The 27,941-nt window shown below is 49.2% G+C and overlaps 2 protein-coding genes across 13 annotated transcripts in view; one reads left to right on the top strand and one right to left on the bottom strand.

Annotated features, from left to right (window-relative positions):
• The window catches only part of LOC139592008 (general transcription factor IIE subunit 2), a 49,188-nt gene extending 45,896 nt beyond the window's left edge, over positions 1-3,292 (bottom strand). For 4 of the 11 annotated variants that reach the window (XR_011679840.1, XM_071431292.1, XM_071431294.1 and 1 more), the window contains exons 1-4: positions 3,088-3,255; positions 2,575-2,677; positions 1,737-1,852; positions 667-812 (exon numbers count right to left, since the gene is read on the bottom strand). Coding sequence is in view for 8 of the 11 variants with exons in the window: in XM_071431292.1 (XP_071287393.1) it covers positions 667-812; positions 1,737-1,852; positions 2,575-2,664 (352 nt within the window). In the remaining 3 variants the exon portion in view is untranslated. Of the gene's footprint in view, positions 1-666; positions 813-1,736; positions 1,853-2,574; positions 2,678-3,087 lie in introns of all 11 variants that reach the window. The other 7 variants (XM_071431291.1, XM_071431293.1, XR_011679842.1 and 4 more) reach the window with 6 other exon arrangements.
• A 198-nt stretch (positions 3,293-3,490) lies between these two features.
• PURG (purine rich element binding protein G) lies at positions 3,491-25,231 on the top strand. 2 transcript variants are annotated; one of them, XM_071431290.1, is made up of 3 exons: positions 3,491-3,596; positions 4,574-5,420; positions 7,584-25,231. In XM_071431290.1, exons 2-3 carry the CDS (start codon positions 4,587-4,589, stop codon positions 7,656-7,658), a joined length of 909 nt encoding a protein of 302 aa, XP_071287391.1. In that variant the 5' UTR covers positions 3,491-3,596; positions 4,574-4,586; the 3' UTR covers positions 7,659-25,231. The 2 variants fall into 2 exon arrangements, with proteins under 2 accessions (XP_071287391.1, XP_071287390.1); XM_071431289.1 differs by having other exon boundaries at positions 4,574-25,231.
• Positions 25,232-27,941: the final 2,710 nt, after the last annotated feature.

Genomic DNA, 27,941 nt, shown 5'->3' with positions numbered 1-27,941 from the left:
AATCAGAAACCTCTCCCAGGTATAGTTTTAATCTAACATTTTAAACCAAAGGTTATAAAATTGCCAACTCCCTCCCTCATCCCTATTTTCCCTATTTGGAAGCTTTTATTCACATCCATAATGAATTCAGTCTCTGCTAACCACACCCCCTTCTCTCCCCACAGCTGCATCACACAAGGTACCCAGGACTCTTTCCCAAAGCTGATGTCACACAGTGCAGGAATTGGGAATAAAGAGCACAAGAGCCACCATTTTTGAGGCTCCTTGTTGAAGTCAAATTAAAAAAAGAAAAAAACTCAAAAACACCAAAACACAATAAAGCCCACAGCCTGCTCTATTTAGGTTCACTGTTTGTTTTGGCACTAAACAGAAAACTCATTAAAGGAGCAGAGAATTAAATTTTTAAAACTGGAACAAAATATTCCCACATAGAAAAATAATCAGAACCCACACCCTGTTTTCAAGCACATCTAAGATTGTCTTAAAATACAAGCATCACTCAAAGAATAAACCCCTTTATTTTAGGTGGGAAAGGGGAGGAAAAGGGTGGGTTTTTACTGTCCCATGTGGTAGGATATGTCAGCCATTGCTCAAGGCTTCAGTTCAGAGATAACCAGGAGAAACAGAGAGCAGTTCATGCCCCAAATAAGAGAGGAAGCACAGTACCTGCCATGGAGGAGATGTGGAACAAGTAGCACTTGTCCTCAGCCACACACATCTGGATTACAGCTGTTCTGGCCATCTTGCCCTTGGTGTAGGATGGGGGCCACTCGATGTCAAAGCCCACAGCAGCCCCCTCTGACAGGCTCTGCCTGCAAAGGAGCAGATATTCCCACATTTACCTGCTGCTCCAACACCTGGCACTGACAGCAGAGGTTGTGTGACACCCCCATGTCACACCTGCAGGGCACAGAAAGCATCTCACAGCTCTGATCACTTGGTGCTGACCCACAGAGCCCCTGAAATGCTGCAAAACCCTGCAGATCTGCCTACAAACACAAATACACATTGTTAATAAACAGCTGCAGGTGGTGGGTGCAGAGAAGGACACTCAGCAATTACCAGCACATCAAAACTAAACTGATTTCCTACCTGATTTCCTTTCCAGTCAAATCAGAGGAGGGCAATGGGAAATGAAACAAGCTCAAAGCACCTTTCCCACACCACTCCCTTCTTCCCTGGACTCCCAGATTTCCCACCTCTTTCTCCTCAGCACCACAACAGGGACAGAACCTTTAATCCCCAGTACTAAAACTTGGCCACACAGGCCTCAAGGACAGGCAGAGGAAAAAAGGAGTAGTTTTCATTCCTGTAAAAGGTTCACCCCAGGATCCCTTGAAAGACAGTCCTTTATTTATCCCACAGCACTAGAAGTGTTGTACACAACTTTTTTCCCCCAGCATCATGAGCTGTGCTATACAAAAAAGGGGAAAAGAATGTATTTGCACCATAAATTTACTGTATTTTCTTTAAACATACACTCCCAATTAATGAATTAATTAGGAATTAACACTTGTCCATGAAGCCAGTGAAGCATATGGAATTATCCATCCTGTGAGAGGCACTCAGTCTGCACTGGAGCCCTCACAGCCTCTGCTCTGAGGGACAGAAAGGCTCAGCAATGGCATATCCCACCAACAAGGCCAAATGGGAAACTATTCCCAAGAGCTGAGCCCCTTTCAAAAACACAGGAGCACTCAAGGGAAAGATGGAAAAAAGTGAGTGTGAGTTGTTACCTGATATCTTCTGAGAGGAGGGAGCAGTCACTGGCTTCATAGCTATAAACAACAGAGCCAGAGAACTCCAGGAAAGGCAGCCCATCCTCCAGAACACTCCTCTGGGAACCAGGCTTCTGAGAAAGCAAATTTGGGAGAGATTGGTTATCCACCACTCCCCTCCTCACCAGGGACACCCATCCCAGCCAGGGTAACACAGCCCCTTAATCAAAACATTCATGTGCAGTGGTGACACCCTTCATCAAACAACATAGGCTCCTACTGCAGCTTCTCTAGTGAACAAAAAGTCAAAATTACTGTTGTTTCATCTGATAACTTTTAATATCCAAGCTACTAACCACTTACTAATCAGCTAATCATTTACTCCCACTTGGTGGAATAAAAGCTGCTGAACTACATCTTCTGCTCTCCCCCTCCCTCAATAATTAATCAATTATCTAACTATTGATAATGAATTATATATTAATTATCAACAGATAGATAATAAATTATCTAACTAAATATTTATATACTTACTAATATAAATATTACTATATTATTTATATTATATAAAAAATATATTTATATAACCATAGACATTATATCTATACGTTTATATTACATATAAATATGATATATTTACTAATTAATTATCTAACTAAATAATTATATATTTTATATCACTTGGTGGAATAAAAGCTGCTGAACTGCACCCTCTGCTCTCCCCCTCCCTCATTAATTAATTAATTACCTAACTGGTGAAGCTGTTTCAGGGATGGTCCCTCCTCGTGGGCATTTTTATACTGAACATTTACACACTGCCCAGAGCTGGGTTGTTCTGCAGTGAGCCAGGACCCACCTTTTTGTGCCCCAAGGAAGCTTCCTCCTGGCTCTCTGTGAGCATCCACTGGGGATACTTATCCCGCAGGCCAGCAGCTACCACATCCATTTCTGGCACATTTCTGGGATTAATAAAGAGAACAACAAGAAACCAGAACAGCCAGCTACTACATCCATTTCTAGGACTAATAAACACAATAACAAGAAATCAGAACAGTCAGCAGCTCATGTGGAAGTCAGCTGTCACTATCATCAGGCCTGAACAAGGTTATGAAAATATTTTCATTTTCAATTGATTTTCAAGGCTAAGCAGACTTTTCCCTTGGTGTACAGCAGCACAACCAACATCTCCCCGCATTTCAAAACCAAAAAGCATTTTTACACTAAAGCACGACAACAGCCACGGCTAACACGCCTGATTTGCCACACGAACACTGAGCACCCTCAGCGCTGGGCAGGCCGCCGGGGCCCCCCTGGGAGCGGCTGCCCTGCTGTGCCCCAGTGCTCCCAGACCCACCAGCAGCGCACTCACCGCTTCAGCCGGTGTCCCCTCGCCGCCCGCGACAGGCCGGCAGCAGCTCCGAGCGCGGCGCAGGGGCTCCGAGCCCGTTCGGCCGCCGCGGCCTCCCCGCGCTCCGGTCCCTGGGAGCGGCCAGCCGCCCTCACGGAGACTGAGCGCACATTACGCGTCACGGCGCGTCGCTCCCTAAATACGCCACTGATAGCGCCCCGCCTCGGCTCGGGTTACCCGAGGTGACGCGCACGCACCCTGCCGCGGCGGCCGCGGGGCACTGTGGGTGTTGTAGTCCCGCCGCCGTAAGGGCCGCGCACCCCCCGGCGCCCCCCGCGCTGCCGCCGCCGCCGCTGCCGCCGATCTCGGCCGGGCGGGGCCGGGGCGGGCCGGGGAGGGCCGGGGCGGGGCGGAGCACCAGCCCGTGGCTCTGCGCGGCGGGGGGGGGGGGGGGTGGCGGGGCCGCCGGCTGCGGGCGGTGGCGGCGGCGGCGGCAGCTGAAGGGCAGCGGTGGCGATGGGCGCTGCGGGGTGAGTGACCGGGCGGGGGGAGCGCGGCACTGGGGGGCGCGGAGGGGCCGGGGGGCTGTGGGGGGCAGTGATGGGGCCGGAGATGCTGTGCCGGGGGGCGCTGGGGGGGCCGCGCTGGGGCACGGGGGGCGCTCGGGGGCGGCGCTGGCAGCGCTAGGGGCACTTTTGGGGCGCTGGGGGCAGTACTGGGAGCGCCAGGGGGCAGTACCGGGAGCGCCGGGGGGCACTTTTGGGGCGCTGGGGGGCAAGGGGTGAAGTTGTGGGAGCGCTGGGGCAGGAGGTGCAGTGATGGGGAGCACTGGGGGGGCAGTAGTGGGGCGCTGGGGGCCAGGGGCGCACTACCGGGGCAGTGCTGGGGGCACTGGAGGGCTCTGAGGGCACCAAGGGCCGGTACCGGGGCCGTGAGGGGCCAGAGAGGCACTGGGGCACTACCGGGGGGAAGGAACTGGAGGCTGGGGGGCACTGAGGCAGGAGATGCAGTGGCGGGGGGGCTCCGTGGGTAGCGGGGGACAGGAGAGCAGTGCTGGGGGAAACCCCAGTGCACCCCCCGTGCCCTGGGAGGAAGAGCAGAGAGGGTGATGGAGGGGGAAGGCAGCGGCTCGGGGATAGACCCTGCAGAGGGGAGCCGCAGCCCGGGGAGAGGGGTGAGTGCTCCCCGAAACAGGGCACCATAACCCACCCCCGTGGGGCAGCTGGGGGGTCTGTGGTACCACAGGGGCAGGACAGGGGGGCTGCAGGGCAGGGAGTGCTGCCGGGGAGCGCCGCTGGAATCGAGGCTCCCTTGTCCGGCAGCCGGAGCACGGGAGGGGAAGAGCGCCCGGGCTCCTCGGGCTGCGATGCTGCGTGCCAGTGGCAGCGGAGAGGGATGCAGGAGCCTTTGTAGGGAGAGCGGCGCCGAGCGGAGCCGCCGCCGAGGAGCTGAGCAGGCCCCTGGTGCTGATGTTGTTATCTGTGTCTCTGTTGTGTATTATTTCCAGCTGATTGGTAAAGATGGAAAGAGGGAGAGGAGGAGGAGGAGGAGGAAGGAACCTGGGAGGCTCTGGCCTGCACAGGAACATTTATTCCCAGTCCCAGCAGCAGTACCACTACCCGGCCTCCTCCCAGGGGAGCTGCATGGAGATCCAGGAGCTGGCCTCCAAGAGGGTGGACATCCAAAAGAAGCGGTTTTATCTGGATGTGAAACAGAGCTCCCGTGGCCGCTTCCTGAAGATCGCCGAGGTCTGGATAGGAAGGGGCAGGCAGGACAATATCAGGAAGAGCAAGCTGACCCTCTCCCTGTCGGTGGCCGCTGAACTGAAGGACTGCCTGGGGGACTTCATCGAGCACTATGCCCACCTGGGCCTGAAGGGCAGCCATGGGCACCGGCACGAGCACAGCAATGACAAGGAGCAGCATCCCCGGAGGCGGCCACAGCACCCGCCGCCCTCGCCCCCGGCCTCCGTGGGCTCTGAAGAGCCTCCTCACAGCGTCCTCAAAACGGAGTACATCGAGAGGGACAACAGGAAGTACTACCTGGACCTGAAGGAGAACCAGCGCGGGCGCTTCCTGCGGATTAGGCAGACCATGAGCAGGGGACCTGGCATGATGGGCTACTTCGGCCACGGCTTGGGACAGGAGCAGACGATCGTCCTGCCAGCACAAGGCATGATCGAGTTCAGGGATGCTTTGGTGCAGCTGATTGAAGAGTATGGCGAGGGGGACATAGAGGATCGCCGTGGGGGAGGTGAGGAGCCCCCGGAGCTGCCCGAGGGCACTTCCTTCCGAGTGGACAACAAACGCTTCTACTTCGACGTGGGATCCAACAGGTACGGCATCTTCCTGAAGGTAAGTGAGGTGAGGCCGCCCTACCGTAACACCATCACAGTTCCCTACAAAGCGTGGACACGGTTCGGGGAAAATTTTATCAAGTACGAAGAAGAGATGAGGAGAATTTACAACAGCCATAAAGAGAAAAGAATGGATGCCAGAGGGGACAGTGGTGAAGAGCAAGAGGGTCTGGAATAGAGTGCATTGGACGATTAACCAAACAAAGCAAGCAGAAATTGGTGAGAGGGACTGACCTATAGTAATTCCAAGTTGCCCCAGTTTTTTGTAAAGTCCTTTTCTGGTAGTTCTTGCTAACTCCAGTACATAATGTTATAGGAGTCTGGTTATCATGTTAAACTATGCCCAAAACATCTCCGTGTGTCTTAGAAAAGGACCAACCTCCTGAGTCCGTATGAGTCAGCTGCTTCAAGTGTTGGAGACTGTGGAAGTACGAGTATCAGCACAAACAAAATCCGGCACCCTGACCTTTAAATAGTCTAGAAAAGGCTTGTGTTGCACTTAAACACGATACAAAAGTACCCCTGCCCTGAACCTTACCATGAAATGTATCAGTTTCTGCTTATCACCAATTTTTCAGGACTGGCTTCTGCCCGTGCCCAGTCCGAAGGCCGAGCAGCACTGTCATAGAGCATTTATGGCAAAAATCAGCTCCACGTGAATCTCTGGTCTGTGTGTGAGGAGGGAGAGAGGTTTAAAAGTTGACATCTCCTGGTTGTTGAGTTGGAAACGATAGTCTGTTTATGGGTAAAGTCCTGATAACCCGTCAGACCTCAGTCACGTGCCGGTGAAGGGCGGAAGAGCTGTCGTTCATCCTGTAGTTTTGTGCTGACCAGATCACCTGAGTACCCCAGGGCAGCGGAGTGCTCAGCCTCCTGAATTAATGGCAGTGAATGATAACCCACTCCTCATCTCCGTGTTCTGCCCCTTAGAGGCTGGTGATTTTTTTTGGTTTTTTTAAATACATTTTGTCCGAAATTTCAGAAGGTATTTTTGTATTAGGCATGGAACGGGTGTTGGGAGGTGGAAGGAATGCCGTGGCCAAGGCTTCCGGCTCCTTTCCCAGATTGACATGGTTTGGGATGTGACCTGGGCGAGGAAAGCCTTCGGGTGTTTTCCTCCTCCTGCCATTGGAAGACCTTTGGGGTGTTGGGTGCACCACTGGATTTGTGTAGAAAGGCATCTCTGTCACGCTCGCCCGTGGTGCATTTTGGAGCTGTGGTGGATGCCCCATTGGGTTTTCTGTTGTGCTGGTTGTGGGTGGTACTGGGGAGACAACATCCGTGCCCTGCCATCACCACCTTCCCCCTCCAGCTCGGAGCTGGAGCTGTCCTTGAGCCGCTCCAGTCCCGATCTCGCCTGCCCGCCCCAAGGTTTTGCTGTCATCCTGGAGTCTTTGTGATGTAATTTTAAATCTCGTGATATTAACTCTCTGCCTGGAGGGAGAATGTGTGCAATTACCTGGTTGGGAGGTTGCTGAAAGGATCTGTGTTTCTTAAAACATGAATATTTATAGCATAAGGGGCTTGTCCAGCCTTTGGGCAACCAGCTCCTTCCCCCTGAACCAGCGGGAGTTTGACTGAGCTCCAGGTACTTGTAGTAGCGCGTTGCTCACCTTTGAGATTGTTTTAAGCAGGCATTACCATGTCTGATCAGATATTTGTAATCACTCAAATTATTTCATTACAGAGTGGCCTAGTGTGCATGTGGACCAGCTGTTTTTCCATGCAGCCATGACCTGTTTTATTTTTTAACCTTTTGAGAAATATCTTTATCTCCAACCAGACTGTTCACCACTCTGAGTCTGGAGCCACCTGCACACTGCATGGCCACGCTCAATCCGAATGCTGTTGCCTGTTAATGTCATAATGAGAAAGGTTGGGGAGACAGGGTTGGGAACCAAGAGGATAATCTGGATTTTAGTTTGGGTACTAAAACTAGTCAATCTGTTTTAACTTTAAAAAAAGAAAAAAAAAAAAGAAAAAAAATAACAGCTTGCACCAAAGTCACCAAAGAACCTTTAGGAAAATGTTACAGTTGTGACAAGAAGTAAGAAAGTTAATTTCACTGTTTTAGGTGATTCCCCCTTTAAAACCACATATAGCAGTTACAGCAACCAAGCCTTTGGCTTAGTGTCAAAAACTCCCATCCCTTTCTCCATAGGTTGCTCTTTCAGGTCCGTTTTCAAACCTGGAAGAGGTTTCTCGCTCCATCTCTCGAACAGCCAGTGGACCGTGATGAATCAGCGGGCATTGTGCGGGGTCCTGGTTCATCGGTGCTCTCACGGCTTTCGTCCCAATGGTTTTAACAGGTCAATTAAAAAAATAACCCACCAAACCCCACGTTAAAAGAACTCCACATCCTGTTATGGTGTGAAACCAGAATTTAATGAATTGAGTTGATGCGTACATTAGCGCATCGCTGACTGCTGCTGCCCGTCACAGTGCCTGAGGTAAAAAAATTCACTTCTAGTCCAACAAACCAGAGCTATGAATGTACGAACTTTTTATGCTCTCCTTCCCGTTTCTGTGTGTGCTCGGCATCTCCCATCCCTGCCCGCCTTTGCCTCAAGGGATTGTAAAAGCTCCTGGGTTGGAATTAGCGTGAGTGGCCGCATGTGTTGTAAGTGCTCATGCCTTCCCCATGTTCCTGTAGCGTTGGTGAGGAAATTACTCGTGATTGGAAAGGGATGTTTTCTTCACCGTTTTAAAAGATGCAACAAAGGATGCAAAATTGCTTTCCTTATTGCTGCCCATTTTTTAAAAAATCCCTTTATCTTTTGTTAGTGAATTGGCCTTCCAATGCCATTAGTTTGTTGTAAATGTCACCCAGGAATCCAGCGACGGCCAACCTTGGTTCTGGCACGCAGGTATCCCATAGGATCCGCTCATGCATTTACTCCCCTGGCACAGGATGCACCTTAGTATCCAAACCTGGCTCGGGATCTTCACGTTCATTGCTGATCACTCATGGGTAGAGCAGTGGCTCTGGGTTTCCATTGCCACGGGAAGCACCAGTGTTGGGTTGGGGGAAGACAGCTCTCCAGGCGATGGGAAGTGGATGTTGGGCTGGAGGGCAGTAGGGATGCACTTGGAGTGTAGCAATGCAAGACTTGAACGGTGAGATTCGGAAACGGGTTCCTTTGTATTTTTGGCAGTGCGTCCTCAGCTTCCCAGAGCAGTGACCATGTGGGCTGCTGGCGCCCAGGAGGGCCCGGCGAGAAGCTCCGGAATGCTGAATCCCTGATGTGTTTTAAGTGTTCGTTCCTGACGCCCTGAAACTGCCATGTCCCTTAAACTTGAGAAAACACAAGCTTATTTGCACTAGAAAGAACGGCCAAAAACAATCCTTAGGAGGACAGGGTGAAGAGCACCGGTCTGAACCTCTTTTTCTCATGAGAGAATTTCCTATTCAAGCCCTCACCTCTGTTTCAAAATTGTATGGTCCCGGCAGAAAGTCTGTCAGTTGAATTATTAAATCCTAATGCACTTTATATTGTGTAAATAATGCTAGGAGCACATTTCTGCTCCCGCTCCGGTAAGGGGATGCTTTGGTAACGTAGTCTAATGCCGAGAGAAGCCGTCTCCTGCATGCACACGTTAGAGACCTGTTGATCCTGCTCGGTCCAGCTCCACTCGTATGTTAGAGGAGGACAGGTGCTGTATTGAGGATCCTCTCAAACCACCAAGAGTGGGATGATGATTTGGTTTTTTACATTGCAATGTTGCAGAGCTGCTGAGCGCCCTCAGCTCCGCCGTTGCAGCGGCTCCTCGCCCCTTCTGCAAACTGGGCCGCCCTTGTTGCTGTTGAGGCTTAATGCCAAGCTTTGCTCTTGTAGTCTTGACAAAACCAAGTCCAGCAGCTGCCCCGTACCTGGCTTTCCCTGCTGCTGGCACCAAAGGCGAGGTGGTCCCTGCAAAGCTTATCCCAGATGGAAGGGGCTGGGGGGCTTCCCCTGCCTTGCAGCTGGGGGGACGTTGTGTTGGGTCCGGCCCACGGAGTCGGCTTTCCTGGTAAAGTACAGAGCTATGGAAGGGTTGGGAAGCATTTTGCACTGGTGTGGAGAGGGCAGAACCCTCCCTCGTGGGCTCCCTGCATGCAGCCTGGATGGACGGTGGACTTTACCCAGCGAGAAGCTGCAGTGGTTATTGGTATCTACTCGTCGTCGTGTTTCTTATCTGTATCCGATATATACTGATTCATATCCACGTATAGGCATTACTATATTTATGTGAGTATATTGTAGCCTGTAGTAGCTCGTAGCGAAATAACCTTATTTATCTGAAGTGCAGTCTGAGGAGGGGACGTCTGCTCCCGCCACCGGTCTGGATAAACGTGTTATTCCACCCAGGGCTGGGCGCGAGCTCCTGGCCGCAGCCCTCGGAAGAATCCTGTAGGTTTTCAGCGGGGCTGCGAGGGGAAGCGTTGTTAAAAGAAGGCAAAGCTCTTCTTTGGAGGCGTCATTGAGGAGAGGTGAGAGCTGTAAAGAGGCAGCTGCCGGCCACGTCATGTCTGTGTGCCATTTTACAACCCCTGGCTCTGCAAATCTGTACTGCCATGTTCATAAAATCCCAAGCAGAAGTATTATAATCACGTCCTTTGAACAAAAAAGAACCCCCGAGCAATTACCAAAATCAATGTCAGCACTTTTGTTTTTCAGCTACAGATGTCCTAGTCTGATAATTGCATCATTTTTTTCCCCTATGGCCTATTGAAGTGACCTAAACTCCCAGGGAAGTGAGCTGCTGGTGATTAGGAAGCCTTCTGCTTGTGTGACTTGCAGTCCTGTTTTCCAATTCTAGTAATTTTTATAGTAGAAAGGAGTTTATTATTGTGTATTTTCACTGGGCAGATTTTGCACCAGGTCAAAAATTATAAGCCTTTTCAGTTTCATGGCATTCCCACTTTTGCTGTACATACGCTAGATATATGCGATTTATTAAAGAATTCCTGAAGAAATTAGATCTTCTGTTTAAGTTTCTATGCTGCTTACTCCAAAATTAAGTTGCCCTTTATTTTTAATGATTTAACATGATGTGATGTCTAAAATTCACCTTTCCCTTCCTTTGCTTTCATGTAAAGGTTGTGTTTGAAATTAAGAGTTTATTCAAGAAGGAATGGAATTAAAGGCTGCACCATAAGCTACACCCAAGCAAGGCTGTCATGGCCACAGGAAAAGAGCCCCAGCTAGGGGAGAAGGTGCTTCTGGATTTGGGGGATTTGGAAAAAGCTAAAGCCAGATCTTTTGCTGTTCTGTTCCTCCAAAACCTGCGGAAGCCTTTATGGGCTGACATCAATTTTTCTTCCTAATATTTTGTCAGCCTGTGTTCAGTTCCCCACCTGCACCTCAATAAAGGCAACAGTATATATAAAGCATCGAGGTGAAGTAAAATATCAAGAACTCCTGATAGATGACATGGATTAAAAATTGGTTTTCCAGAAATGTCAGAGCGTAAATTGAGGTTTTATAAGGCGGATGTCGTTTTGGCATTTCTGTGATGGATGTAATTGGATCGCTCCCTCCCCGTGCGGAGGGAGGCATCACGTGGAACCCGGACCTGCAGCCTTGGGGCTCTCTCGTGTGCACCAACTTCTGGAAAGGTGCAGGTGCCTGCTGGCTTTCTCACATGTGGGGAATGTGGTGGTGTTCCTACCAGCCTGGCCTCCATGGGCCTGGCTGCCCCCCCCCCCCCGCCCAGTAAAACCATCATTAACGACTTGCTAATTCATCTTCTTAATTGCTAGGCTGCACAGAAACGCTTGGCGTGGCACATGGAAATTACTAGCTCTGCACAGATCTGAAACTTTAAAAGGCATATTTTGTCTTTTTGGGGGTTTTACAGCCATCCAACACACCAGTATTGAACTGGGAGGGGTAACAGCTCCTGCCCTGGAGGTGTTGGTTGGACACACAGACAATCGGATGGATTTCTTACCACAGTGGGGGAAATCCATCCGGCAAGCAGGAGTTTGCGTCTGCTCTTGGTCCTGATCGTTTGCCACGCAGAGATTAATTGGAGGCAAAGATGGCCCTTGGTGACGGCTGCTGGCAGCCGGAGAGAGCCGAGGCTTTGTGCCCAGCCCCACTGGCACAACATCTGTGAATTCATGTGTGGGCACAAATGAACGCAGAGGCGAGGGAGAGAGGAGTATTAGAGATGGATATGCACGGGCATATTGCAAATACTCATTTCCCCCCTATTCCAATAGGTCCTTCCCTTGGAGACATTAAACAGACTATCTGTCTGTTCTGTTTCCCGTACTGGAGATGATCAGCGTGCAATAGGAGCGAGATGGGTTTCACAAGCAATATCAACATACTCTACTACTAACCTTAAATCTTTACACTGCAATAGAATCTGCATTTCAAAACAGCAGAGAGTATGTGGGATAAAAGACACGGGTTAACCCCAGGCTCTTACAAGTATTCCCATCTGGTCCTTGTTGGGAGCACATGTTGTTGGCACGATGCAGAGGGAGAGGGGGAGTAAGAGCAGAGATAAGCGCTTCCCACCGAGGCAGAGGAACGAAAAGGCAGGAGGGGGCGGAGGGAAGCGAGGACAGGATGCGTGCTCCGGGGAATCATAGAGCACGGTGATGGTTGTATCCCTAGTAGGAGGAATAGGCAGCACCTTCAGCACTGGAGTCCCACAGAGCTGGGGAAGGAGACACAGAGCCTGGATCTTAATGCTGTACTCTCCAGGGACCAGGGTGCTTCTCTTGTGCTGCTTCTCCTTCCTCTTTGGGATCAGTAACACGCTCTGCAAGTGTCTAACCTTGCCAACAAAGCCACCGGGGCCAAGCGTGTCCGATGGGTGGAGTTACTGCTTTTACAGCTCGCTGTTGGAGGCCCACATGGCTGGGCTCTTGCTGGGCTTGCCCACGAATACAGGCAGTAGCTCAGAGGAGCACTCACTTGTTGGTGGCCTGTAAGGTTTGCTGATGCCATCCCAACTTATGTGTGCTTTTCACCAGAGCCTTGCTCCACATTGGCTGCCTCCCGCTCCAGGAATGAGTGATGGAGTGTTGTGTGTATCCATGCGGCAGCTGCCCTTTTCCATTGCCAAGGAAAGGGGTGGGTGAAGGCTGGAGGGGATCAGAGGGGAAAGAAAGTGGCTTTCAAGAAGCAATCTCATGCCTTTGCAAAGGGGTTTGTGTGGTTTCTAACAAGACTCTGCAGATGATCACCATTTGTACCACCTTTGCTTTCCTGGGCCTGCCACTCTGAGGGCTGAGGTGCAGCAGGGGTCGGTGTCAACAGCTGTTGAAAGCTGTGCTTTGAACCAGTGAAGTGCTGGAGTAATTGTCTGGACTCTGGGAAAGCTGTCAGTGTGTGGAGCTGGGCCTCCTGATAATGGAGTTGGGATTGCTTTGGTTTTATCCTGCCTGTGCCTGTGTTCTCCACCACTGAAAGGGGGTGGATGACAATTCCCTACCTCAAAGGAGTGCGAGAGTTCTTGTGATGGTCTGATGCTGATCAATACTGATGGTATCCGGAAGCAAGACAGGGAGAAATTTGGAAGGTTTGGAACCTACCTGGCTCTAAACTTGAATTTGCCAAGTGCAAGGGTGCCTCTAATGTGCATTACAGGGCTGGGTACAGAGCAAAAAGCATCCATATTTTTCCCAAGTTGAACAACCTGGAAAAAACCTGTTCTTTCAAATCTCCCATGCTGGATACTCCCTCCCTAAGCTATTTCACCCTATTTTCTGCCAGATACTTTTCCTGCTGTCCAGTCCATGTGTCCCTTGCTTCCATCTATTTCTATTGCTCTTTGCCTTACAGGCCATGCTCTCCAGAGGAGTTATAAAAACAGTTTGGTTTCTTCCCTGCTGCAGCTCTTACACATAATTAAAGGCTGTTGTCAGGTCTCTTCTGCATCCTTTCCGAAGGAAATACAGAACCTTCCACATGGGGTAATTTTTAGCCCTGGTCATGTTCTTGTTGCTTTCTGATGAGTCTGTTCAAACGCAAATGTAGGGAAAGCGCAATAAATGACAATATAAGCTCCCTGTGCCAGCATGTTTGGAAATACAGGTTTTCCCTTATGTTCCTAAACCTCCCAGGGTTGTGTGTCAAGAGTCACAGAAATACTGGCGTGAACTTTCCCTTAGTAACATTTTTAGTGCGAGGAGATCTGAGAGCTCTGTGTAGGTCCAAGGAGAGAGAAGCTCCTGCTGTCCCACAGTGTCACCACTGCACATGAATGTATGATGTATATTCATCCCAGCAGCTTCCAGAAGGGCACATGTGTCAGGCAGCTATTTCTTCCCTCCTCTTCCTAGGGAAAAGGCTGGGTGTGCCAATGCAGCCCTGGTATTTTGAACATAAATCAATTATCCCTGCTGTTCCACGTCCAAGGGGGATCTGGAGCACGTTGTGTGCTGGCATCAGCAGCCCCGCCGGCTTTGAGCACAAGAGCAAAGCTCAGGGCTCCCAGGGAGTGAGCCCAGCCTGGCCTTGGCAGAGCTCCCACTGCTTCCCTTGGCAACTGGTGCTGAGCAGGAGCTGCTTTTTCTCTGCATGTTCCCCCTGGACCTGTGGCTGTTTTGCAAATTGTCACTTTTGCTTTGGGCACGGAGGAGGCTGCTGTGCTGCTGCCTGGTTGGGAGGTACCTGATGGAAAAGGAGAGTCTCTCTCTCTCCCCCAGGAAGCTGGCAGGGGGAATCTAAGGCCAGAGACCTTAGGCTCTGAGCGGGAGGTGATGGAGCACTGCTCTGGAGTAAATGCAGCTCAGTGTGCAGTCAGCAGGTAGATGGTTTTTCTGTTTGGGTTGACTGCTTGTTCTTTCCTCCTAGATGTTGGAACACTCCTGAGATCTCTATAGGGCTGCCTAGAACAGGAATCTGTGAGGGAACTGAACGGCCTCCAAGGACAGTCTCTCTCCCGAGCCTCCAATAAACACGGCAAAGTGTTTGAAAAGTGGAGCATTGTGCTGGTGGCACTTTGAAGAGTTTTCCCAGGTAGATGTCCCAGCAAGGGTGAGCAGAGGCTACTGACAGCCAAGAACAGAGGGCAAGGGTTTGATCGAGTTCTTGGCAGTAGCATTTATCCTAGATTCAACAACTCAGTTTATGTGCACATCCCTGTAGTAAGTGATGAAGTTTTTTAATTTAAGCCTTTTTAATAATCTCCCCCATCCTGGTAAAATTAGGGAAAGAGTTTTTTGGCTGAAATGTTTACCAGTAGGCTGAGAATAGGCACTATTTCACAAGGTGAACCAAACTTCTGTGCCTCTTACCTCAGAGCATATCCTTTAAGCTGACATTATATTTCTTGCTCCATCTGATTGCAAAACATCAAGGTCACTAAAGCAGCACAGGCAGAAACCCCTGTAGGTGTTTATATGGCTGAGTGCATAGGGACATTATCCTCTCACTTTACTGGCAGTGCCTGATCCTGCTAGTGTTGTCCCTTTTTCCTGCTGGATCACCAAGTTCGTGTCTTGTGCATGACCTGGCTTGAGGGCCCTAAACCTCTTTTTTTTTCTTACAAGTTCAGCATCTTTTCCTTAAGCTTTCATTATGAATCCCTCTGGAAATGTTGTGCAAAGCCCGAATGTGCCTTGGTTCCCTCCCTCACTGTGCATTTGCTAGCTGCTGCAGCCAATGTAGAACAAAAAGATGTGGAGCTGGCTATATTTTTCCCAGACAGTCATTTTACTCCCTGTCTGTTTTGGTGTGTTTTGGCCTCAGCCATTCCAGGGATCCTGTTCCACAGATCTCACGTGCTTCTGCAGCTGTTGCATGGCTGGTGGGCTCTGGCAGACGTTACCTCTGGGCTGGGGCAGATTCTGGGGTGAAACTGCAGCAAAGCAGGAGTTATTTAACCCTGCAGCCAGCCATTCCTTCAGGGATGGCTCCCATGTGGAGAGGACTCCATGGAGCAGTTCCCTGGGGCAGATCTGGAGCTGTGCTGGTGGCAGACTCCGAGCAGCCGGCGCGCACCATCTCGCTTGTAGGCAGTGTCTGACAGCTTCCCCAGGGATGAGCTTTGCTGCATCTGCTGCAAGTGCTGCTCTGAGCTCAGGCTCTTCCTTCCCACCACGGCTCAGTGGCATGCCTGGATCCTTTGTTATGTGTAACCTCAATTTGGTTTCTTTGAGCAGTGCCAGGATTTCATTCTCCCCGGGACATTTAAATGGGGTGCAGAGTAATTAGAGTTGCTTTTCTCTGCATGTGTAATAGCAAATGCTTCCAAATCAGTTTGGGAATCGACCCAGGGGTTTGATGTAGGTTTGTAAATTCAGGCACGTGGGAGGAGCGTGCCCACAGCAAAGCATGAAGATGTGGAGATAAGAGCTGTGCCTCTGCCAAGCTCCTGTCTACTCTCTTACAGTCCTATACTGACTCCGGTTGCTGCAGTGGGAGCCACCAGGACCAGGGACCACCAGAGCCTGCCCATAGCACCTGGGTCAAAGTAGCAGCAGACACCTGAGCTAGGCAAGGGACCGCCAACCCACAGGTACTGTGTGTCCCATTACAGCTCAGAGGGAAGGTGCCAACAGCTTTATCCTGGATACCACAGGAGCCCAGCTCTTTCATCCTTCCTCTTCTGCCTCTGGTGCATCCTCTCTGGAGAGCCCAGAGGCATGTCTGTCCTGGGATCAGCGTGTGCCAGCATGCAGTGTGCACGTAATTCTGCTGCATCCCGGCCCCCTCTCCAGAGCAGCATTTACTGCTGATGTCAGCACAGTCATCCCTCAGCGCTGCCAGGGGTAACCCTTTGAGCTAACCACTGATAAGTTCCTTCTAGCTGTCTTATTTTACAAAAAGAAATAAAAAACGAGGAGGAACGTGCTGCAGTCGCCTGATGAACATTTTCATGGATGCTGCCAGCTTTTTACTGTGGGTTACCTTGGTGAAGGCATATTACAGAGACTTTTCTTTTAAAGAGAGCTTAAAACTGTCTGCTTGGCAGTGTGTGTTTTATGCTGATAGGTGTGAAACCCCAAGAAAACCCTCAATCCAGAGCAGGAAGCAGAGGTGGTGCCCATTTAAGTCCTGCCTGCAGCATCAAGCTGCACTTTAACCTGTTGCTTTTCACACCTCTTTCCTGCTCTTAGGAGGCACCTTCTAAAGCTGGGATAACCTCCCTAAACCTCGCTCCTCAGGCTTTTCACCGAGGGAAGTTCACCCTCCTGCTCCCCTCTGCAGTCCTTGAGCTGTTGCAATAACCCTTGAGGTGCTCTCTCTCCTTGTTCAAAACCCACGCCGGCCTCTTCCTCTCAGCGAGGCTGAAGATGCTGTGCAAAACAAGCAAGAGGGCACAATATGGGGATTTTTCACTTGCCTCAGCCTAAAAACCAGCCTCCTCCAGGCTCTCAGTCTTCCAAGAGCTTCCCACCTTTCTAGCCAAGTGGTTTGTATGCTAGAAGAAAAATTGGTAGCTTTGTGCTAGCAATAACTAGAGTCCTCTTTCAGTAGCGCAGGCATTTTCTCCTTTGAATTCTGTCTGAATGCAGAAACTATTGTGAAATGAGAGTGGTAATATCGGGAAAGGGGAAAGCAGAGTGCTCCTCTGGATAGGGTTTGATACAATTTGAAGCTGCTTGTGGAAGATTGGCTGGAAGGTAAACTGATTTGGGCTTAAAAAAGATGGTGCTGGTGAAGTGTGTTAGTGACTCTTCAACAGATGGTCTAAAATAGCTTTTTTACGGTCTCTGACCTCTAGGAAAGATAACTGCATTTTTGATCTTAGATTGAAGGGGCAATTTCTGCTGGAAGAAACTTGTGTTCTTTAGAAACCATCCCAGGCTGGCATTTACTGTCAAAAACGTTTCATGGGAGTGGACAGAAAACAAGCGAAAAATCACACATCTGAGTCAACCCCAGGAGAGCGTTGCAGGGCACTGTGGCTGAGCTAGATCAGAATCAGATCAATCATCCAGAATTCAGGATATGTCCCATTGTCATCCATCCTCCTGGTGGTCCATGGCCACCAGAATTTCCTGCAGGGGTGTGATTAGTCAGGAGCTCCTGGTTTTGAAGCATCCTGGACTGTAGAGCTGTCGTGGTCCCCAGGAAAAGCATTCCACTCTGACATTCCATGCTGTGCGGGAGCTGCAGTGCCCATACCAGGTGCTGCTTGCTGAGGTGGGTATTGAGTTACAGAGGTGCCTTTCCAGAGCAGTGCTTGGTCACCAGCTGTTGTCCGGGACACTGTGCCTTTTGGTACAGCAGTAAAAAAATACACCTTTCTCTTGAATTTCAAGTCAGGGGCCTGTTTTCTGCCAAGCTACCCCCCACCATTTCAAATGTATTTTATTCTCCTTTTCTTTGCACTGGTCCCATTCCGCTCCGCTCAACAGCTGCTGCATTTAATCCCAGAAGCTGCAGTTGGTAGGGAGCAAAGTGATCTCCATATAACCTCTCTGTTACTCATAAGCGTGCATTATGAAGCTTAACCGATGGTAATAAAATGTTTTGCTTTCAGCATGCTGTCCCTATGGTCCAATGTTCCCGTCTTCAGGCTCCATCATTGCGGCAGGGCGACATACCGGAGCTGTTTTGCTGCTCCCTGGGAACGTGCCTGGGAATACTGGATGTAGGCCTCATGGATACCCAGCTAGGAGGGATGGAGAAGGTGGAGCAGAGTCCTTTCCATGGGTGGTGGCACCAAGCAGCTTTTGGAGGAAGATTGTGTCTTGGCTGGGACCCAAGTGCAGGTTCCCATCTCCCTAAGATTGTCTGGCACTGCAATCTGCTGTGAGAGCCTCTTCAGGGAGCACGGGAACAGATTGCAGTCCTGCTGCTTGGTTGGGTTTTCTTCATCCCTTTCACAACCACTCTGCAGGTTCATGGCTTTATTTGGCTTCTTGTGTTTCCTGCATACTAAAAAAGGGCATTTTCATGCCATCCTGCACGATGGATGTTTTTGTCCAGGGGGGAAAAAGGATGTTTTTCATCCACATTTAAGTAACCATACAAAATGTGGAAAGTCTGCTTTAGGAATTTGGGTTTTGTTTACACACCATTGATGCTTTTATTAAAAGCATCTTTTCACATATAAATAATTTAGAGGTCATATGGTTTTCCTGCTCTAAACCGAAAGCAGGGATTTCAAAGCAGGGATCTCCAAGCATCATTTCTGTGTCACGGTGGGTTGCATTAGCCCTACAGCTGCCCTTTGTTGAACAGGATGGGGTTTTTCCATATTTGAGGTTTATGGCATTGGGTTTCAAAGAGGAATTTTCCAGACAGAGCCCCCCAGAAGGTATCAGAATATATGGCTTTGTCAGGCAACGATAACAGCTTTTTTCCTGGAGATTGCCTTTTGTAAATAAGCTTCTTCTCCAGCAGCACGGCTACAGCTAGGAAAGATGGATGATTATTTCTTCCCAGAATGGGTCTTCCGCTGCAGGATCTGGTTTTTATTGCGATAATTAGCATAGAATTAAAAATGGCCCCGCATCTTCAGTTTGCACTGTAGTGTCTCTGGTATCCAGCAGCCTGGGCTGGTGTTTTCCTTGGAAATAGGCTGTGTCTGGGAATCACTTGATTCACCACTGAAAACCAGTGCACAGATATCTGCAGCCTTCAGTGCAGCAAAAGCCTCCGCCTCCAAAAATAAATTATTGCTCCTAATAAACTTTCAAATCAGTTGTTTTTTCGAGACTGGGAAAGTTGCTGAGGATGTTTAGGTGAAAATCTAGAGCAGCGGCTGGAGCAGAGTTTTATAAATGCCTTTAAAATCTGGAGCTCAGGTTAAAGGTGAGGTCACGGGCAAGCAGACAGCTTTTTCTCCTAAAAAACCTGTAATAGCTTTTCTTTTTAAAAATTTAACAAGGTTGCCACTCCAGGTGGAGGCAGAATTATAAGGAGTGTCACACACAATGACAGTGTATCTGTAGGAGAAACTAAAGCAGCAGAAATGCAGCACCACGCGTAAACTTCCTGGTGAGAGCCATGCAGGAAATTACTGAGCAATTGGACACGGTGTCCTAGCATTAGATTTATTATCCACTTCCAAATCATCTGCCAAAAATCCTTTCCATCGGAAGACAGGAAAGAATGTGTTATAAAAGACCTGGAAAAGGAGTCCTTCTGGCACGGGAGTTTTCAGGCTGGTAATTGTCCATGCCTTCAGTGTTTGGGTTTGGTCTCAACATTGAGGTCAACGCTACTTAAACCAAATGTGATCCCAGTGCCTACATATGGCACATGCTGAGATGTGCCAGTCTTGCAGGATCAGTCCTGGAATACAGTCCTGGAAGATGCTTCTTTGCCCAGTCTATTGCTCAGTGGTTGCTTTTAATCCCACAAGGCTCCAGCATCACTTAGGGAAGGCTGGCATGCTTTTCCCTTTTTCCCCCATGATGGACTTGTTCCTTGCTGGGTGGCAGGGTCATGGCCACATCCACATGCTTATGTACATTCCCCTGGATATATCATTCCAGAAGTTTCTTGTCTGGATGGTGGACTGAGATGATGGTGTTTCCCCACCGTGCACCTTGTTGCCCTCCTCACTGCGAGTCATTGCCCATATCACATTGCACTTCTCCAGCTCCCACATCTTTTCCTTTCTTTCCAGCTGTGTACATTGATATCCCCTGTATGCACAACCTTGCTCTTTGTGCATTAAATCCAGCTCTTTCTGGCAGTAATGGAAATAAGTGACGTGAGTTGGTAGCTCTGTTTTCACTCCTGGGATATTAGTGTTCCCTGCTGCTGGAAAACCATCTCCCTAGTGCTAGATCTCGGAGGAGAAACATGTCTGCAGCTGTACCTGCAGCATCCCCAACAGATTCTGCCAGCTCCAGCAACTCAGTACTTTTGACTTGAAAAGAGCTTTCTCTGTAGAAAAGATCCACATCTACCTTGGATGCACCAGATGTTGCACAGCCAGATGTTGCCTTGTACAACACTTGGGAGAGTTGGTGGCAATGCATGCAGGGTCTGGGGAGCCACTTTGCTGTCCTGTGATGATTTTTTTGGGGTGCTTGCTGAAACACAGTGAGAACTAAAGGTTCTGCTTTGTGTGAAGAGGGATCAGGCTGGGTGATGGGGCAGTTGGTGGGAAGTGTGTGTTTACCGAGAGAAAAGGGAATGCCTGTCATCTGTTGGGATGAATCCTCCCTTCCCAGCCTCTCCCCAGGAGCGTGCTGATCCAAAGTCCTTCTCTGGAGCTTTGTTCCTCATGAAAACCAGTGTTTACCAGACCGCCTTCGTCGTCTTGTCCTTGCATTCATTGTCCTTTGGCAGGTAGGGTGGTTAAGAGAAACAAGCCAGCTTAATGCATGGTCAGGAAGCTGCAATTAACGAAGCAGACCACAAGTAAATAGGTAAATAGGCTAAGCTGTAAGATAGCGTGTAAGAGGAGGCAGTCTGCCTCTGCAAAGTGCATGATAAGCATCGGCCAAGCTTGTTGCAGACACTGGGCAAGGCTGCTTTCGCTAGACTTTGAGTATCCTAGTTGCAAAGGCTTGTCAGTGTTCCTAAAGGCTCTTGGTTTTGGAGTGGGCTCGTCCTTTGTTTTCTGTGCACCGTGACCGCTTGCTTCCCGAGCGGGTTTGTAGTGATGGAGTTCATGGAGCTGTTCTTTATAGTAGCCTAAAAGGTGTCAGTCGTTCGCTCGTGTGTGTTCACAAGCTGAGCCGTGGCGTGATTTGAAGCACTTTTGGTGTGGCATGTGCAGTTGCAGTGCTGTCTGTTTTTAATTTCCCCCTGGGGTAGCATCCCCGCCTTCCCCTGTGTTTCGGACACTGAACCAAACCGACGCTGGGACTAGCACTTTAAGTACTAGCAGTCACTTTGCTTTGGACTAAACAGAGCACTGCACTTTTGTACCTACTGTTAGCACTGAGTTTTCAACTCTCTTCTTTTCCCCAGCTATTTCCCCTCCTAGGCGCGGTGTTAATTATGTAGGGGCCATCAGAAGAAAATTTTGAGGTGTGTTGGACCACTGTCCAGTGCCTGATTTTCATTACATATCCATTAGCCACCTGAGAGTAGGGAATTTACCCATCCAAGCTTGTTTTACACGACAGCACCAACACCTACAGGCAGACGTGGTGGTTGTTGTAAACTTCGAGGTCACACGCAGACCCAAGGGCATGGCTTTTAAAAACACCAAAGATGCAGGAGAAGTCTCAAAAGGGATTGGGATGGTGCAAGATCATCTCCTTGGCACCTGGAACTGAGCAGAGCAGGAGCTCTTGTGTCTGGTGTGGGACCCCGGTGGGTCCATGGGACAGCCCAGCCCAAACCAGTCTGAGAGCCCAGTGCCAATAAAGGCTGTGCTCAAGCCACTGCAATAAAAGCCATCATTGTGCTTGCACTGGAAGTGCTGTTGGGATTGGTCGTGGGCTTCAACTGCAAAAGGCATTTTGAAGTAAAAAAGATTTACAGACCATTTGGAAGATGGAGCACAATAACCCTGGGGTTTGCTGTTGGATTTGGAAAGCGTTGTTAGGAGTTGATCAGCTCTCATGTTCAGAGGCAGTTCAGATGTGCAATTCCTGTTAAATTCCTGTGGTATTTCCATATGGAAGGCCAGGGATCAGAGCTCCCTTGCCAGCAAGAAAGCAGCAGGGTAGAGTTAGTAGGAAACATAGTCAGAAATCTCTAGGATTTGGAATGGTGATCCCTGGGATGCTGAATAATACGGGTTTTGCTGCCCCAAACCACCCACTCCCAACCACCTGGTGGGGTTTTGCTCCTTTAAAAGCCCCTGTGGGTTTTCCACAGCAGCAAGTGAATCATGGTGGGTATGAGGGCCCCATGTTCCCTTCATGACAGGGTACCCACACTTGGGACTGCTGCTCATCATCCTTGATGAGCCCACAGTCAATCCAAACCCTTCTCTGGCAATCCTCCGTGATGGGAGTTTCTCTCCGGTGACAATTGATGGATAAACCCTGCCAGTACAGCGTGATCAGTGGGAATGCAGAGAAGGGAATTAGGGCTTCTCCTTCACTGCTGCTAGCAAGGGGCCAGCATGGAAATAACCTTCAGCAGCAAAAAGAGATGGGTGTGTTGGGTTTTCCTGTTGCAGCAGATGGAGGAGTTTTCCTAAACAGCTCCAGTTGTAGTGACTGGTTTTGTTGGCTTCTGTCTTCAGGGGCTTGGATATTCATTGGAAACCCAAGGTGGTTAAAAACCCCAAATCTTGAGCAGCCCCAAGTATTATGCTCTTACATCCTTTGTCACAGATGTAAAAACAGAAATAAAATCAGCATTTTGGGTTGGGTTGGTTGTTTTTCTTCTTCACCCCCCACCCCCCATCCCAAGCCAAATTATCCCTGCAAATTTAGCTTTAAAGAAATAGCACCAGGCGATGCTGCTGCTCTGTCTGAGCCCCCAGAATTATAGTGGCTGAGGGAACAGCCCTTTCAGAAAGTACCTTGGTGACTCAGAGCCCACATCCTGCTCACTGTCACCAGAATAAAGGCAAACCATTTGGAAAATCCCCCCCCCCTCCCCCCCACCCCAGCAAGCCCACCAGTCTCACCGAGTCCTTGGAAATAAGCTTGGGAGAAAGGGGGATGTGGAACAGGTATTTTTGTCTTTTTTTCCCCCTCAGGTGTAGTTTTTTGTCCCTTGGAGATGGCATCTCATTCTTTAGGAAGGCAGAATTAAGTGTTTTCTCCTGCCCATCACATTTGAGGCCTGAATGCAAATCCTAGCAGAGCACCCTTTGCTCTGGAAGGGCCTTTTAGGTGGAAAAAAAGGATTTTTAGTTGTTTGGGTTTTTTCAGATAGCTCATGGGAAGCACATTGTTACAGCACACAAGCGATGCTTTACCGACCTTTTCTGTTCCTCCAAGAGAGATTTTTTAATTTGCTTCTGTAGTTTAGAGTTTGTTTCCTTGAAAGTCTTTTTGGACCCATGAAAATGCCCTTGAAATGAGTCAAGTTTATCAAAACAAAATTGTGCACACACCCATGCACTGGCCCATGTGTTCGTGCTTGTCTCCCTGGGTGTGTATACACACAGAGAAATAGATTACTTCCCAAAACATTCCTTTTTTAAATTTTTTTTTTGGTTGGTTTGGTTTTTTTGGTTTTGTTTTTCCCCACCCCCAGGATATTAACCAAAAGGTGTTTTAAAGTCATGGCATGAAAACTCCTAAATGTAAATCTGAGTACCTTGTGATGCTAATTAACAGGTTTTCTCCTGAAACTTTATGTGATGCTTAATATTTTCCTTAGGAGGTTTTGTTTAATGTTAGATCATTGTTCTGGAGGATGTTGGTCCTACTGGCATTAAACTAATGGAAATAAAATGCATGTGTTACAAGTGTAGAAACGGTGAAGAATTAAGTGTGAACTTACTGTACGATACTGATTCTGTTTTCAAACAATCTGTTTTGCTGTTCAATAGTTGACATATGGAAATGCCAATGTACTGTAATTTAGCACTTTTCCAATGGACCCTGTTCTCACTACGCCTGAGGGAAGAAGCAGCTTTGGCTCGAGGCCGACTGAAGGCAGCCCCTGAACCCTTTTCTGCGTGTTTTGGCACCAGAAGTGGCTAGGTGGAGTGTGAATTTGAGGTTTTCTCATCACTTTGGTGGCTGGCACAGGGCAGAGTGGGATGGCTCTTCCATCCCCGTGGCCAAAACAGGACCATTGTGCAGCTTGGTCTGATGAAAAGGAGGGTGGAGTTAGATGATTTTTAAGGTCCCCTCCATTAAGGGATTCTGGGATTCCCTGATTTGGGAGGATGGGCTAGTGGCAATGTGCTCCACCAGCGCATCCCCCCGGGAGCCAGGCTGGGCTCGGGCTGTCTGAGCTGGGGTGGGAAAGCGGCCGAAGCAATCCACAGTCCCTGAAATCCAAGGGCAGAAGGGCCAGCTCAGCAGCCACCCCTCTGCAGCCCAAACCCTCGTTCCCTAGTGCTAACAGGGTGCAAAGTGTTACTTGTCATGTACTGTACTGAAAGGGTTAATTGATCAGTGACTGTATTGTACTGTATGAAAACTCATGAATTGCCTTGTATTGTTTCTAATGGACTGTTCCATGTGTCCCCACTGCCCCGTTGTTCCCAAAGGACTTTGCATGTGCTCAGTTGGCTCCTCTAAACTCTCTGGTGCTAATTCCTCCCTATCCGATGGTGCTCCTGTGGACACCAACTGACCACATGCCCGTCCCCAGCTTGAAGTCCACCACGTCTTTCTTGTCTGTTTGTATCACACACACACACACACACACACATGAGAAAAATTAAGGATAAACTTGAATTTGTTTCAAAGCCTCATTGACAATCTAATGTTTTCTATGTCTGCTTTTATTTTGGGATGGTTTTTCTAGAAAGCAGCTCGCCAGCACCTTCACCCTAGGGGGGGATTTTGGCCTGTTCACTCCTCTGGCATCCGAGGTGAGCTGCTCCCTCGCTGGCTTTTCAGGCTCAGCCACTGGAGCCAGTGGGGAAGAGGAGGTGCAGGTGCCTTCAAAGATGCCTAACCCTAAAAAGCAGCTGGGATTCTCATGACTGCTCGGTCCAAACATAGGTGGGTGGGCACTGAGGGTCTTGGAGGGGACCTTGCTTTGTGTCAAAAATTGGCTTTTAAGGAGAACAGAGGTGGAAATTTAGAGTCCCAAAGGTGCCTCCATCTCCTCCCAGGATCATTCCCGAACCCATTTTCCAGGTGACACCCACCTCGGATGGTGTGAACAGGGCCACCCCCTCCAACCCCCCACCCTCATGCGAGCTGCTTTTTGGACAAAATGAAATCTGACTATATTTTATATCGATTTGAAAACAAAGTCTGATATTTACCCCTGTCCTCAACTGAATTTGCATATTGTTGTTTGCCACGATATTTGTTCTGTCTTCAAATAAATTTGCTTACTTGTGTAGTCTTAACTGTCTGCTCAGATTCTTACCATCGGATTTACCCCTGCTCCAAGGTGCCTGCACCACAGGTCTCCTTTGAGCGCTTCCCAGGGAGATGAGAAGGAAATTTTTCCGGGAGGGGGAATCATTTCAGGCTGTAAATAGTTTTGTCTCCCTTATCTCCCATTCATCTCCCCGGGGCTTTTCAATTTGATGCCCTTTCCCCCCGCAGTCTTGCATCATCGGCTCCTTCTATCCCGGTAAGTGCGTGGCAGAGGAGCGGCTGTGCCTCAGCCCGCTTCATCTGAGCGATAGAATTGTTGCTAACACATTTTTTCAGGGTGAGGCATTTCCGACGGCAGTGTTTTGCATTTGGGAACGGAGGGATTTACGGCTGCGAGCTGCTGGCACCGCCGGCTCTTCCTGCACATCGCATTAGCGAGACGCTGGCATCAGTCACCGGAGCCGGCGCGGCGGAAGGCAGTGCCCTCCGAAGGCTGCAAACCCGATTTGCACATGCGTTTCCAGGGAAGTAATCAAATCAGCCGGCAGGTTCGATACAGGGAATAGGCAAATGTTCCAGATTCGCCTGCGTTTGCAAACAGAACCTGTTGCAAGGTTTGCAGGTTTTGAGGTTCCTCCCCCTCCCCAAAATAGCTGTTTGGGGATTAAAATTGTTCCAGGCTGCTGCAGGAGGACATTTTTTATTCCCTGAAAGATGCAGCTGTGTCCGGGAGGAACATTTCAGGAGGATCCTTGTGAGGGTTTGGCTACTCTCCTTTCTTTCGGAATCCATCCCTGTGCATACATCACAGCAACAGAGTCCATTTTCAGAGATTCATCCCCCCTTCTCCTGGCAGCTTTCCCCCTCTCTTTGCCTCTTTCCTTCTCTCTGACTTCTCCCTGGCTTTTGTTCCTAGTTTACCAAGACGTGTTAATGTTCCCTGCTGCTCCTCACAGTGCTGCCCATGGGGATAGATGCCACCACGGGAAGGAGGGAGACAAATCCTGTGGGGAAACCCTGGAGAAAGAATCCAGGCTTCCACAGAGGCTGCTGCCAGGTAGGTTTGCCTCCCATGCACTGCAAAAATGCTGTGTCTGCACCCCAAAATGTGTTTTAGGGATCTGTATCCTTGTGCCCCTGGGTGGTCCAGTGCTCCCCTGCACCCTCACAAGGGGGTCAGGTGCCCTTGGAGCAGCTCCCGCTGGGTTTGTGCACCCTCATCTGCTGGCAGAAGGAAGAACTTTACTGATTTATTTAATTTATTCACTGTGGGGTGGGTTTTTATTCTCTCTAAAACACAGGAGTCCAGCACCCTTTGGGAAGCAGTGGATAAGCCCAGGCAATGCCTTCCATAGGCATTGCTGTTTCTCCTGTGTTCTGTATCACACCCTAAAAAAACCGAGTTGCAGTGGAAAAATCACAAGAATAAGAAAGCAAGGTACCCCATGGGGGGGTTTAATGTTACACAGCCAACAGCAATGTATTTTTTAATAAAATGGCCTTTTATGCCACTTTACCAGCATTGCCTTTTTAGAAGGTTCTAGCAGAGCAATGATGAGATTTTTAGAGAAGGTGGTGGAAAATCCTGCCTTCATTAATTCCCTCTGGGTGAGACTTGTCAGTTTTCCCTGCCAGGGAGCCTGATGAATGTCCCCACTGCTGCTGGGAGACTCTTCAGGCTCCATCCCTGCCACTCCTTTGCAGGAAAATCCCCAGCTGATCCTATGAGCTCCCTCTTTCCAGGAAACCACGTCCTGTTGCTCTGGGGATGCTCCTGGCTCAGGCTGTGAGGTTTTGCCAGAGCTTTGCTGAGGACCTGCCATAGGATCGATACCTCAAAACCTCTTTATTCCTGACAGGGAGCCAAGAGAAATATCTCAGCTGCATCTTTCCATTTAAGCTTCCCCTATTAAACATTTTAATGGTGGCAAGGAATCAGTAAATAGAAACTTAGCACCACAGCATGCACATCCATGTGGGCTTTGTTTCCTCAAGTTAAATAACGAGGAAACCTCCAGAAACTGAAAGATGGGATAAAAGTTGCTCAGCATTTGGTTTAAGGCTGACCTCCTGAGGCTCAGGAGGCCCTTTTTTGGGTCATTTTGGACAAGCCAGGGGTGATTTTTACTGGGGGCACTGCTTTCCTGTATGCTCTGGACTGGGAAGATTTATTGTTCTCTGCCACAAGGCTGGGTTTGTCTTATCCCACGGCTGTTCTCTGCTTCAGTGTCACAAACATGGGCAATATGGTCAGAAATGATCTTCTGGAAAACAAATCAAAATCCAGAGGAGTGTGGACAGTTCCTGGCAGCTATCTTTCCTGGGAACTGGACTGGCAAGCAATTGTCATCCATAACAGTAGCCACAAAGTTGTGTTTTATGTAAATTGCTCTCTTTTATTTTGCTAGCTGTGTTTTTAGTTAGAAAATTCACTTCAGGGATGTGATGTTGTGAATCCTTTCATTTTTCCCCTCAGTTCAGGGTGAATTCCTTAAATCTGTCTGTTCTACTCAGTGGAGATGAAGGGAACTGTGACCAGCATGAGTGTTCCTGGTGGAACACCCTGAGCAGCTCCTCAGCAAAGCTCAGCCTTCCCATCTGACATGAACCAACACACCTCATGGACTTGATCTACCTTATCCTGCTAAAAATCCCAGGGAAATTTCCCCTCAAGGGTCTCCCAAAATCCCAGTTCTTGCTGTGTGGACACTCCAGATTGTGGCAGTGTCACACCCT

The sequence above is a fragment of the Agelaius tricolor genome, unplaced genomic scaffold (genome assembly GCF_023055355.1).
Source record: "Agelaius tricolor isolate 1412-34295 unplaced genomic scaffold, bAgeTri1.0.p SCAF_8, whole genome shotgun sequence".
Classification (NCBI taxonomy): Eukaryota; Metazoa; Chordata; class Aves; order Passeriformes; family Icteridae; genus Agelaius; species Agelaius tricolor.
This window is presented reverse-complemented; position numbering and strand designations above follow the sequence as displayed.